This window comes from Struthio camelus, chromosome W, assembly GCF_040807025.1.
Source record: "Struthio camelus isolate bStrCam1 chromosome W, bStrCam1.hap1, whole genome shotgun sequence".
Lineage (NCBI taxonomy): Eukaryota > Metazoa > Chordata > Aves > Struthioniformes > Struthionidae > Struthio > Struthio camelus.
In genome coordinates this window covers 8,095,660-8,109,462 of record NC_090981.1, presented here as the reverse complement: position 1 = coordinate 8,109,462, position 13,803 = coordinate 8,095,660, and the positions used below count along the sequence as shown (strand labels likewise).

Below are 13,803 nucleotides of genomic sequence, written 5' to 3'. Positions count from 1 at the left end.
TAAAGTTTTCTATCAAGATATTCAGTTTATCCTTAAACTGATGCTAAATAACTTAAAAGCCAAAGGCAGTTCATGATCCTCGTCTAAGCTCAGAAGTTGTATAGAGCTAGCGTTCTCCCTCCTTTTTCAGACGAAATCCTTACAGGCCGTGACACGGCTTTATTTCCTACAAAAACCACTGTGCATTACAGTGCACATAATGCCTCTACCACACAGACGACTGCAGCTAGCACTGGGACGACACGCGGCCGCCTGCGCCTGCGCGGCATCGCCCGCCCCGCCCCTGGTGCGGCCAGCCCGCGCATGCGCGCGTCGGGGGAAACTCAGGGAGCCCATTCCCGGGGAGACAGCTCCCCTTTCTAGTAACTTCCCCGATGCAGCACGTCATCAGTGCGCGCGGCGGCCGAGCTGGCTAGTTTCCGTTTAGCGTTGTGGGAGTGAGTGTTGCGGGAGTACGAGGCCGTGGCGTGTAGAGCCGCCCGCAGTTGCGCGCTCCGAGCCAGCCAGGCTCCGCCCGCCATGTCGGAGAGCGCAGGGACCCCCGCCGGGGGTCGCAGCCCCCCGGAATCCCCCGCCCAGGGTCTCGCTGCCGCTGAGCCGCGGATCATCAAAGTCACGGTGAAGACCCCGAAGGAGAAGGAGGAGTTCGCCGTGTCCGAGACCAGCAGCATTCGGCAGGTGAGGGGGTTGCGGCAGTCGGGCAGTGGTCGGGGTCCCGCCGGCCTTGGCGGGAGGTCCGGCGGCAGCGCGGCTCGGCAGCGGAGTGACCGGCCGCAGTTCCGCCTCCCACGCTGCGGGGCCAGGGCCCTGCACGGTGACAAAGCAGTTCCTGCCCAGCCGAGCTGCTTTCGGGCGAGCAGCAGGGCTAGACCCAGCCCTGCAGAGGGTTGCTGCCATCCGAGGCTAGTGGAGGTGATAGAGAAACCTCCTGTTTCGTCTCCTCCTCCGCGGCTTCTCTTCTCCCTGTTGCGATGCTGCGAGCAGCGCTGGGAGGTGGATGGAGCTCGTTTTCTAATTCTGAGTTGTCCTGTCGAGCTGTCAGTCTGGCAGCAGCAGCAGCCTCACTGGCTAACTATCGTGACTGTGGAAAACATGCAATCACCTGCACGGCAGAGCTACAGCGCTAGTAACTCTCTTGATCTAAAACTGGCCTTAAAAAGAGTGAGCGGGCTATGGTGAGTGATGTCTTAAATTTCGAGAAGCCATGTTTTTAGATTGTGTTCGTAAAGCTTGCAGTACCAATGAAGCGTAGCTTATGCTGCTCTTTGGTGTGCTACTTATTGATATGGTAGTTAGCATCGTGGTATTGTCTGAGAACTCTGAATTAACTCTGAATTGTCAGGGTCTTTGTTCTGTGTTCTTATGAAAGTCAGTGTCCTAGGGTGCCTTTGGCTCAACAGAAATAGTGACACCTACTGAATCATTGACACTTATTTCCTGCAATGCTTTTTACTTGGAGGCTTTCCATGCAAATATTGACGAGGACTTCATTTGTTTAGATTAGGTAACTACAAATCATAAAAAAGTCAAAGTATAAGGCAGATGTCTATAAAGCCAGAGGCTCCTGCTTATAAAGGGTGTAGACTTCAATATGCTAAAATATTCCAGAAGGTGAAGTTCCCTGAAGGAGACCTAGAACTTACTTTGTTTTCCATGAAATTTCTCTGAAATTCAATATACATAACTGAGTTTGACTTTTTTTTTTGCATAGTTAGTAACTGCAAACCCTCACGAAAAACAGGTTACATGTGAAAGAGTGCAACTGGTGTCTAGATATGGTGCTTGAAATTGTTAATTATTGATGAGCCAAAAGACACTATGTTATTTTCAGAGGAGAATACAGAAGGTGAGTGTAAAATGTAGAGCCAGCACCCTGGGTAGAATATCAGACTTGCTCCACCTGGTTGCTGTGAAGAGACAAAATGCTGGCATTTCAAGTTGTTACCCTTGGGGCAGTTCAAGATTCAAGTTTTTTATGTCAGTATCCCAGACATAAGTTTCATTGAGAACTCTTCTCCAGCTGTCAAAAGGTGAGATTATTCTCGTCTTCACTGTTTTTTTGGCAGCTGCAATATTGCACGCTGTCTGCTACTCTGTCTGCAAGCTTAATTTCTAGACTTTTCTCCCAAAGGTGAAATTTCTGTGTTTGTTTTTGATACTGTCCAACACTTTCCCAGCAATCTCAATGTGAAATGGGTACTTTTTCACTTTACTGTTCTCTGTAGATTTGTGAATAGCATGAATGCAGCTGTTGTAAAATTCCTAATATTCCTTTTCTTTCTAGAAAAGATCATACACTTGTATCTAACTTAAAGATCATTTGTCCTGAAAAGCTGTTTGATTGCAATTAGATTAGGTACTTCAGGAGTTATAAACAAATTCACTTAAGATGTGAATTTTGTAATATATTTGACTTTAAGAAGATTATTTCAAACATGAACCCTGGTGGAAATGCCAGATTTTCTAGTATACTGTTATCTCAAAAACTGAAATAGTTGCACAAACTAATGAAAACATACATTTTTACTGAAAGTAGTTGTACAAATTTAAGTGATTAATAGAAAGCACTGCTTAAGATATCTTCATTGTGTGTATGTGTGTGTGTGTATATATATATATATATATATATATATATATATCTTAAACTCTTAACACTGTCCTGGTATCTCTTTCAGCTGTTATTATCAGATTAGATTTGCAGTTGAATCTTGATTCCTGTGAAATAAAACTGCTGCTGCTCCTGTGGGACCACTGTTTGCTTTGATTCCCAGACAGTGTCACAGCTAGCATCAAAAAAATGCAAGACTTGCAGTCCCTGTAGTGTGACTAGTATTGGCTGTTTTTCTTAAACTGTCAAGATGACCTGTTGTTAATAATAAACATCAACAATAGATGTGATGTTTCTAGAGCCAATCCTGAAAATAGATTAGTCTCAAATAAGAAACAAATTGAACATCTGTTCAAATGCATTTTGGATCAACAAGTGGAATTTTTTGCTGGGAGGCCAGCCAGCAATGTCTGCCATATTTGCAGGGAAAAAAAAAAAACTGACCTAAACTCATACAGCAAAATGAAAGCCATTCAGTTGTATATTTCTGTAGCTAATATTATGACTCAGTGACTTGACTCCTTATTTGTTTACAGTCACTTCAGAATACTGCCAGAACATAACTCTTGAGATTTTTTTAGGTAAATATTTTGGGTCCTGGGGTCAAATTTAGGGCTATGCAAAGTGTATTTTATGTTCTTCCATTGATGTAAATCAGGTTTGCAACTGTTCAAAGCTGAGGAAGATTTTTCCTGTGTTGGAAGATTTAAGTAACATAGGATCAGCAATAACAAACCTTAAGTTGCACATCTGGAACAGGCAGTATGTAGGTTAGAATGGAAAATAACCTTCAAGTACCAAACCACTCTGGGAGGTCAGTTGATTTTAAGTGCCACCCATCCATCTTTATTTACTGTAGAACCTATTTGATTATGCTGAGCACAGCTTGGCTCAGTGTTAGGAAAAGGACCAAATATTTGCTTTCTTGACTGGGTATGATACTGAACCTGCAGGCCCGTACACTACTTTGCACAAAGACTTCTATTCATGTTAGGTAGATGAATACCTATAAGCCTGCTGACTTGGAATTCCAATACACAGGAGACTTCAGCTCAGTAAAACTGTTTGTCTTTCATTTTTTTTCTTTTTGCATGTTTGGTTTATTTTGTGAGTTCATGGCAATGTAGCCTATGCAATTCCTTGCTTATTAAACTTGATTTAACAGTGTGTTTTGGTAAAGCTCTATATACACAGAGCAATTGAGTGGCCGTGTTATGGGCTGCTCATGCCTTGATATCTTCTCTTAGTGAATGACTTGAATTGTTTGAGTGATGAGGTGCTGGAGCAAGTTATGGGAAAAACAATTTCTTCATTTAGTCTGTTTACCCTATAGGAAGATTTTAGAAAAGTTAAAGCTTGCTGAGACTTCATGGTGCACTTCTTGGAATGCCAATGCAGCCCAGTGTTGGAATTTGCAACGTTCAAGGTTATATTGTAATTGATTCAGAGTCACTATCCACCAACGTGTGTAATGACTGCAAGATACCAAGTTAGGCATTTTGTGAACACTACAACTCTGAAACAGAATAACGTGGCTTGCCTTATATTTTTAACTATTAGGCCAAGAGCACTGTTAATTTTAGAAGTCCACAGTTCTTGCAGAGAATTATTGTCAATCCTAAGATTATCTGAAAATTTCAGGGTAATATCCATTTGGAAAAGTTAGTAAAATCAAATTTAGTTCATACAACCATAGAAAACAGTTTTAACTCTTCTTGTTTTCTCCAATTTTATTTAACTTCAACCTTTTAATGTAATTTTTCTCCAGCAGGGAATATAGTTTTCAGTAGTAGTATATTTATCAACTTATAGTATATTTTGTAAACTAATTATATTCCTGAAAATTGTGCTTTCTGTTGTGTGCTCAATTTAAAATAAAATGCTGACATACTGAATTATTGTGTAATTATATACATTATGTTGGGACTCTGCTTTCTGACAAGTGGAGGTCTGTGCAGAGTTGTATTCTCTGATTAAAACTTGAATATGAACTAAAGATTGTGATTGAAACTTTAAATCCATAAATCCACTGTTTGATTTGTGCCTGGTTCTCACAATCACAAATTGGCCATGTTCCCCATATAAAGGTCACATGCATGTACATGTTAAGGGGAGCATTGGGTGATTTGATAGCAGAGTATCTTTCTTGACTTGCATATGCTTTTAATATTTTTTATAATGCTTTATTTCATAAGATCAACTTAATTTCAGTTATTTTTAATGTAATCCAGTTCTGGCTCAGTGTTTTTCCTGTAGTCCATGGATTACTGAATGGTACAACCAAAAGCGGTTGAAATTCTATAATAGTCCAATCTGTTCTTTTTCATTATTATGATCTAGCTTTCTGTTGACACTCAAGGAACTTGAGTGCATGGATTGTTTAGCACTAGAGTTAAAGCGTTGGATTTTCCATTGTCTTATGTCTGAGTGCATTGAAACACATCACTGATGAATCTGTGTGACTGTTTATGGAGTCAGCCTTGTAGTGTGCTCTGATTATTCATGTTTCTTTGAAATAAAGAAGCCCTGTTTGATTAACTACTTTGCACATAAGTCATTTTTTCTCAGAGTTTAAAACTTGATTAAAAATTATTTAGAACAATGGTAAATTGCTGTTTGATGGAATAGAAACCTTTAGAAGACAGTATATTGACTTTCCTGACAGTTGGCTTAGTTAATGGATATTTTAAATATGCACCTATCTAACCTAGGTACTTAAGTATTTTCTGATAAATGACTAGCAGATATAATAGTATATTAATACCTTTTGAAATAATACTCTGAAGTCTCTTGTATGCAAATACTATTATGCAGAGTAACAGTTTCATTTTGACATTTCAAATTGTTTTTATCTTTTTTAACTGTTTATCCATGTCAAATAAGGCACAAATACACCCTTCCTACTCTGATTTTCTGTGGGTTTGTTTTGTTTTGTTTGGATCAGCTATCCTCAGTCTCGTTAAAAATCACAAAACTTTAAAAGATTGTCCTGTATACTGTTAAAATTGTCAACAGCAAAAAACACCCTAATGGATGAACAGCTATTGCAGAGGTATCATGGTAAGATATTCTGTATGCTCATTTTAAAGCGCAATCAACTTCTCAACCAAGGCTTATAGTCACTAGGTTATATAGGGAGGGCTGCTAACTGCCTGGGACAGAAGTTGGAACAAAAACTTAAGAATTGTGAATTACATGGTGATATGAAGAACAATGCTTTTGTATGGACTACTTTTTGTTGATAGGATTAGTAGTTCCTTACCCCTGACAGTGTTTAAAAAAAAAAAAATTGATAGCTGTAATGGGTGTGTAGTTCACTCATGTTTTATATTCTGTATCACTTTAAATTTAAACTTGCTAAAGCCAAACAATTTTGAGATATTTACCTAGAAGGACAAATGAGTAAGAGTTCTATTGGCAGTAAGTCAAATAGCAGTTTTTCCTCAGGAAAAATGGATGTTGCCCAATTTCTTTTTAACAGAGAAGAAAAATTAAGCACCTTATGTTGCCTCATGTGGAGGAGAAAAAAAAAAAAGTATAAGGCTTGGTTTTCAGCATGCAGCTCTACTGCAAGAATCACTATTTACGCATGATCCTTTTATGCCCCTTTCCAATCTCAGTGACTTGCCCCAAAGCAGACTTGCTCTGTTGCAAGTGCAGTACTTTTAATCAGTAGATTGCAGAGTGCCTTTACCAAGAAGGTAAGCGCTTAGTAATCCCTTCTTCTTACTCAAGGTGCAAAGGAGCAGAGTGGCTTGCTGAAGGCTGCCTGGTGGAAGGGTTAGAACCAGCTAGAACATGAGTCTGGAGCTCTTTCCACTAGATTGCATTGCCTCAATTTTATCTTCTGGACTGCTAGCCTTGTAAACTCATCAAGAAGCTGAATTTGTTTCTTGAAATGACTTTTTTATAGGTTTGATTTAACTGCAGAGATTTGAGGAAATTATTTGGTTGTAACTAGCATGTATAATTAACAAGGGCTAACTTCTAGGCACAAGAAGATAGTAACCCTCTGTCAAGTCAGCATGGATTCACCAAAGGGAAATCATGCTTGACCAATCTGATAGCCTTCCATGATGGAAGGACTGGCTGGGGAGATGAGGGCAGAGCAGTGGATGTTGTCTCCCTGGACTTCAGCAAGGCTTTTGACACTGTCTCCCATCACATCCTCCTAGGCAAGCTCAGGAAGTGTGGGCTGGATGAGTGGACAGTGAGGTGGATTGAGACCTGGCTGGATGGCAGAGCTCAGAGGGTTGTGGTCAGTGGTGCGGAGTCTAGTTGGAGGCCTGTGGCTAGCGGTGTCCCCCAGGGGTCAGTCCTGGGTCCAGTCTTGTTCAATGTAGTCATTGATGACCTGGATGAAGGGACAGAGTGCACCCTCAGCAAGTTTGCTGATGATAGAAAACTGGGGGGAGTGGCTGAGACACCAGAGGGCTGTGCTGCCATTCAGAGGGACCTGGACAGGCTGGAGAGTTGGGTGGAGAGGAACCTCCTGCAGTTCAACAAAGGCAAGTGCAGGGTCCTGCACCTGGGGAGGAATAACCCCAGGCAGCAGTACAGGCTGGGGGTTGACCTGCTGGAAAGCAGCTCTGCAGAGAAGGACCTGGGAGTCCTGGTGGACAAGTTGACCATGAGCCAGCAATGTGCCCTTGTGGCCAAGAAGGCCAAGGGTATCCTGGGCTGCATTAGGCAGAGTGTTGCCAGCAGGTCGAGGGAGGTGATCCTGTCCCTCTGCTCAGCCCTGGTGAGGCCTCACCTGGAGTCCTGTGTCCAGTGCTGGGCTCCCCAGGACAAGAGAGGCATGGCACTACTGGAGAGAGTCCAGTGGAGGGCTACAAAGATGATGAGGGGACTGGAGCACCTCTCCTATGAAGAAAGGCTGAGGGAGTGTGTCCAAGTATCTGAAGGGAGGGTGCCAAGAGAATGGGGCCAGACTCTTCTCAGTGGTGCCCAGGGACAGGACAAGAGGCAACAGGCACAAACTGATACACAGGAAGGTCCATCTGAACATGAGGAAAATCTTCTTTCCTGTGAGGGTGACTGAGCCCTGGCACAGGTTGCCCAGAGAGGTAGTGGAGTCTCCTTCCCTGGAGATATTCAAAACCCGTCTGGATGTGATCCTGGGAAATATGCTCTAGAGGACCCTGCTTGTGCAGGGGGGTTGGACTAGATGACTTCCAGAGGTCCCTTCCAACTTTGGCCATTCTGTGATTCTGTGAAGTCACAAAAGTCTACAGAAACCTAATTTTGGGTGCACTTTATAGCTGCACTTCCTCTGCTGTAATGTCGTTTAAAAATCATTCTTTGTAATAGAACTGTGATCTAAGGGACTGCTGGGAATGTAAATTGTAACTCTGCCATCTAGATACAAACCCTTGCCTCCATGTCATCCACCACTGTGTTAAAAACAGAATTTGGTTTGGGAAGAGTCAGCAACTTTATTTTTTTTTTTAATTGTTATGTAGATAAAGTTGTAGCTTAGTATTTTCAAAACAGTTGCAGTTTTTAGGAGCTTGTTTTAGGTTGGGTTTCAGTGGATATTGGATGTTTAATTCCCTGAGACCTCTTTCAGAGTGTTACTGAAATTTAATTTTTAAATATGTCTCATCTAAAACCAAGGTTAAGAGGAATTTGAAAGTATTTTTCATTTATTTTTTGTTTTCCTCTCTTTATTCCTTTTTCATGGCACTTTGTCATGTGAATGGGCAGTAATGCTACTATGGTTGCTGTTTTTGATGGCATACTGTGAGTCATCAAAACGCTTTTGAATTGTTACATGGTGGTAATGTATCAAAAGACAATTTTAAGATTTTTACTTCACCTGGAAAAACTTCTTTTATGGGGCCTTGATAGGCCAACTTATCAGATGGTCAGATGTTAACAAGTTAATGTTTAAAGTATGGCTCTGTTGTGCAAAGTGACTGTACAAAAAAGTCTCCCTTTTAGTCAGTCGTTCTACTCCATGTGTATTCAGACATTTGCTTTGTTCAGTGACAAAACAAATGTTTACTAGAACTAGCTCAGTGTAAAACTAGCTCAGCTACGAGAATGCAAGTTGGATTTCCTTTGTGTTTGTTCAGAACTATGCATCAACAGAGTTGTGTTCACTTACATGTGGCAAAAACCTTCAGAGGCAGTGGAGTTGAGCGGGTGTAATAGAAGTTCTAACTTGACTTGTAGACCCTACTTTTTATTTTAGCTTGGAACAAAAGAGTGGAATTCTGTTAGTAGAGTATTGGGTTGAGTTTTATTTTAAGGTTCTGTGAACTTGAGGATATTTGGCATGGAAACTACTGAGAGTGAAAACAAGTAGTTTTCGAGTGTTGCTAAAAGTGTTCTCAATGTGAAAAATTATGCTATTCCTGTCCTTTAAAAAAAAAAATAGTGTATTATTGAGAAGAAACAAGTTAACTTAAGGTAAATTGAAGTGCCTTGCTTGCATTAACAACAAGACTAGCTTCAGCTCTGCTGTAATTCACGTCAAATCTACAAATTACTATGCTTTTAGGAGTCTGTGACCTTGAATTAGTTCACTCTAGTTAAGATTTTTTTTTCACCCCTTAAGGAAACCAGGCTTCTGTCTGTCTAGATGGATAATCTTGTGTTTCTGTCCAGTCTTTCCACTGCTGCCCCTATTATGTCTAAAAAAAAAAATCGCTTTTTACCTTATTTTTATTGAATTCAGCTACTAGAGCAGTACAATGAACAAGTTTCTGTGAACGTGCTATATGTTAAATATGGCAAAACACTATTTATTTTTGCGTCTTGAAGCCCTTTTTATGCTTGGATAAAAGCAAACACCTTTAATGTAAATAATACTGCACATTATCATAATGAAGTAAAACTTGAATTTTTGAACAGTAAAACAAACTGACTGAAACCATTGTTTATAGTATTATGTGTTAATAAAAAAGGGAAGAGTCAGTGCAGCAGGAGAATTGGACATTATTTCCAGCCAGTTGGTGAGACTTTGAACTTCTTCCTCTTCTGGTTTTCCCAAGTGACAAATTGTTACAAAGCATTACCTCTAGTTTACTGATAGTGTTATCTAGCTCAGTTCTACAAATTGAGGATGTAACCATTTCCAAAGTTTATTTCTTAAAACAGCCTAAATATGTATTAATTACCATATTTTCTCCTTTCCCTTCCTCTCTGTCAGTTGCATATATTTGAGGCACTTGGGATGATATGTACCAGTTTGACATTTGCAATTCTGTTTAGGGAAAATAAAATTAAGCTAGTTGTCTTCACTGCTCACATCTAACAGCTTGCAGAAGTTATGCTGTTTTCATTACTGTGGCACTGGAGCACCTCATCCCCTGAGTTATTTGTTGCCAATAAGAATGGTGAGGAGTCCTATGAAAACTACAGAGATAAGGCCTATGGGAGTAAGAATGCAATTGCCAATTGCTGCTCTGATCCTTTCATTGTTTGAATCTAAAGAAACTTTTTTTCCCTCTTTTTTTTTTTCCGCTTACTATGGGGGAATGGTCTTGCAGCGTAGTTACAGTTAACAGTGAGAGACTCAGAATAACGAAGAGGGATGTTTGCCCACAGAGCATGGTAAAAGATCTCTCTCCCACACCCACCCACCCCTTTATTTCGCAGTGCGCGTGCACACCCCCCCACCCCCCCCCGCCTTTATTTCGCAATGCGCGTGCACACCCACCCATCTCCACCCACCTTTATTTTGCAGTGCGTGCACACCCACCCACCTCCACCCACCTTTATTTCGCAGTGCGTGCACACACACCTACCCCCTCACCTTTATTTCACTGTGCGCACACACATACATCCCTCACCTTTATTTCACTGTGTGCACACAGCCACACACCCCCTCGCCTTTATTTCACTGTGCGCACACAGCCACATACCCCCTCGCCTTTATTTCACTGTGCGCACACACCCCCTGACACCCCCCCAACCTTTATTTCACAGTGCGTAGACACACACACCCCTCCTCACCTTTATTTCACAGTGCGTGCACACCCCCACACACGCCCTCACCTTTATTTCACAGTGCACACACACACGCCCTCACCTTTATTTCACAGTACACCCCCTACACACACCTTTATTTCACAGTGGGCGCACACGCACACACCCCCTCAGCTTTATTTCACAGTGCGCACACACCCCCTCAGCTTTATTTCACAGTGCACACATGCGCACACCCCCCCCCCAAACCTTTATTTCACAGTGCGCGCACCCACCCCCCGCACCTTTATTTCACAGTGTGCACACACGTACCCCCCCCTCACCTTTATTTCACAATGTGTGCACACACCCCTCGCATTTATTTCACAGTGGGCGTGCACACACACACACACACATACACACACACACACACACACACCCCTACCCCTCGCCTTTATTTCACAGTGGGCACACACACACACACACACCCCTCTCGCCTTTATTTCACAGTGTGCACACACGCACACACACACACACACACACACACACACACACACACACACACACACACACACACCCTCGTGATTATTTTGCAGTGCACGCACAACCACACACCCCCTGCCTTTATTTCACAGTGAGCACACACCCCCTGACGCCCCCCCAACCTTTATTTCAGAGTGCGTAAAGACACACACACTCCTCCTCACCTTTATTTCACAGTGCGCGTGCACACACACACACACGCTCACCTTTATTTCACAGTGTGCACACAAACCCCCTCACCTTTATTTCACAGTGGGTGCACACCCCCCCTCACCTTTATTTCACAGTGGGCACACACACACGCATATCCCCCATACCTTTATTTCACAGTGGGCGCACACCGCCTCACCTTTATTTCGCAGTGCGTGCACACGCACACACACCCTAACCTTTATTTCACAGTACGTGCTCCCCTCACCTTTATTTCACAGTGCACACACACGTACCACCCTCACCTTTATTTCACAGTGCGCGCGTGCACACAAACACACCCTCACCTTTATTTCACAGTGCGCACACAAACACACGCTCACCTTTATTTCACAGTGCACACACACACCCCCTCACCTTTATTTCACAGTGGGTGCACACACCCCCTCACCTTTATTTCACAGTGGGCGTGCACACACACACACACACACACACACACCCCACCCCTCACCTTTATTTCACAGTGGGTGCACACACACACACACACACCCCTCGCATTTGTTTCACAGAGGAGACACACACAGACACACCCCCTCACCTTTATTTCACAGTGCACACACACCCCCTCTCCTTTATTTCACAGTGCACACACACGTACCACCCTCACCTTTATTTCACAGTGCGCGTGTGCACACAAACACACCCTCACCTTTATTTCACAGTGCGCACACAAACACACGCTCACCTTTATTTCACAGTGCACACACACACCCCCTCACCTTTATTTCACAGTGGGTGCACACACCCCCTCACCTTTATTTCACAGTGGGCGTACACACACACACACACACACACACCCCACCCCTCACCTTTATTTCACAGTGGGTGCACACACACACACACACACACACACACACACACACACACACACACACACACACACACACACACACACCCCTCGCATTTGTTTCACAGAGGAGACACACACAGACACACCCCCTCACCTTTATTTCACAGTGCACACCCACCCCCTCTCCTTTATTTCACAGTGCACACACACACACCCCCTCACGTTTATTTTGCAGTACGCGCACACACACACACCCCCTCACCTTTATTTCACAGTGCACACACATGTACCCCCCACCTTTATTTCACAGTGCGCGCGCACACACACCTTAACCTTTATTTCACAGTGCGCACACCCCCCTCACCTTTATTTCACAGTGCACACACATGCACTCCCCCTCACCTTTATTTCACAATGCACGCACACACACCATCTTTATTTCACAGTGGGCACACACCCACGCATGCACCCTTCCCACACACCCCTCGCCTTTATTTCATAGTGGGTGCGCACACACACACCCCCCTCGCCTTTATTTCACAGAGTAGACATACACAGACACCCCCCCTCACCTTTATTTCACAGTGCACACCCACCCCCTCACCTTTATTTCACAGTGCATGCACACACACACACACACCCCTCACCTTTATTTCACAGTGCACACACAAACTCCCCTCACCTTTATTTCGCAGTGCACGCACACACACACACCCCCTAACCTTTATTTCACAGTGCGCACACCCCCCTCACCTTTCTTTCACAGTGCACACACACGCACTCCCCCTCACCTTTATTTCACAATGCACGCACACACACCATCTTTATTTCACAGTGGGCACACACCCACGCATGCACCCTTCCCACACACCCCTCGCCTTTATTTCATAGTGGGTGCGCACACACACACACACACACCCCTCGCCTTTATTTCACAGAGTAGACGTACACAGACACCCCCCCTCACCTTTATTTCACAGTGCACACCCACCCCCTCACCTTTATTTCACAGTGCATGCACACACACACACACACACACACACCCCCTAACCTTTATTTCACAGTGCGCACACCCCCCTCACCTTTCTTTCACAGTGCACACACACGCACCCCCCCTCAGCTTTATTTCACAGTGTGCACACACGCACACACACCCCTCGCTTTTATTTCACAGTGTGTACACACCCACACATGCACCCCCCCACACCCCCCTTGCCTTTATTTCACAGTGGGTGCACACACCCACCCACCCCCACCTTTATTTCACAGTGCACACACACACACACCCCTCACGTTTATTTTGCAGTGCGTGCACAAACACACACACCCTAACCTTTGTTTCACAGTGCATAGACACACACACCCGTCCTCACCTTTATTTCACAGTGCACGCACACCCCCACACACGCCCTTACCTGTATTTCACAGTGCGCACACACACGCCCTCACCTGTATTTCACAGTGCGCACACACCCCCCCATCTTTATTTCACACTGCACACGCACACCCTCACCTTTATTTCACAGTCCGCACACACCCACCCACCCTCCTTTATTTCACAGTGCACACAGAGACACCTCCCTCACCTTTATTTCACAGTGCACACACAGCCCCCTCATCTTTATTTCACAGTGGGTGCACACACACACCCCCCCACCTTTATTTTACTGTGCGTACACACACATACATCCTTCACCTTTATTTCATGGTGCACACAGACATATACACACACACC

At 43.7% G+C, this 13,803-nt stretch overlaps 1 protein-coding gene across 2 annotated transcripts in view; it reads left to right on the top strand.

Moving 5' to 3' along the window:
- The first annotated feature begins 279 nt into the window (after positions 1–279).
- The window catches only part of LOC104144874 (ubiquilin-1-like), a 106,931-nt gene continuing 93,407 nt past the window's right edge, over positions 280–13,803 (top strand). Inside the window, exon 1 of one of the 2 annotated variants that reach the window (XM_068926269.1) lies at positions 280–678. In XM_068926269.1, the coding sequence (XP_068782370.1) occupies positions 520–678 (159 nt within the window). In that variant the 5' untranslated portion in view covers positions 280–519. The remainder of the gene's footprint in view (positions 679–13,803) is intronic. The other variant, XM_068926270.1, reaches the window with a different exon arrangement.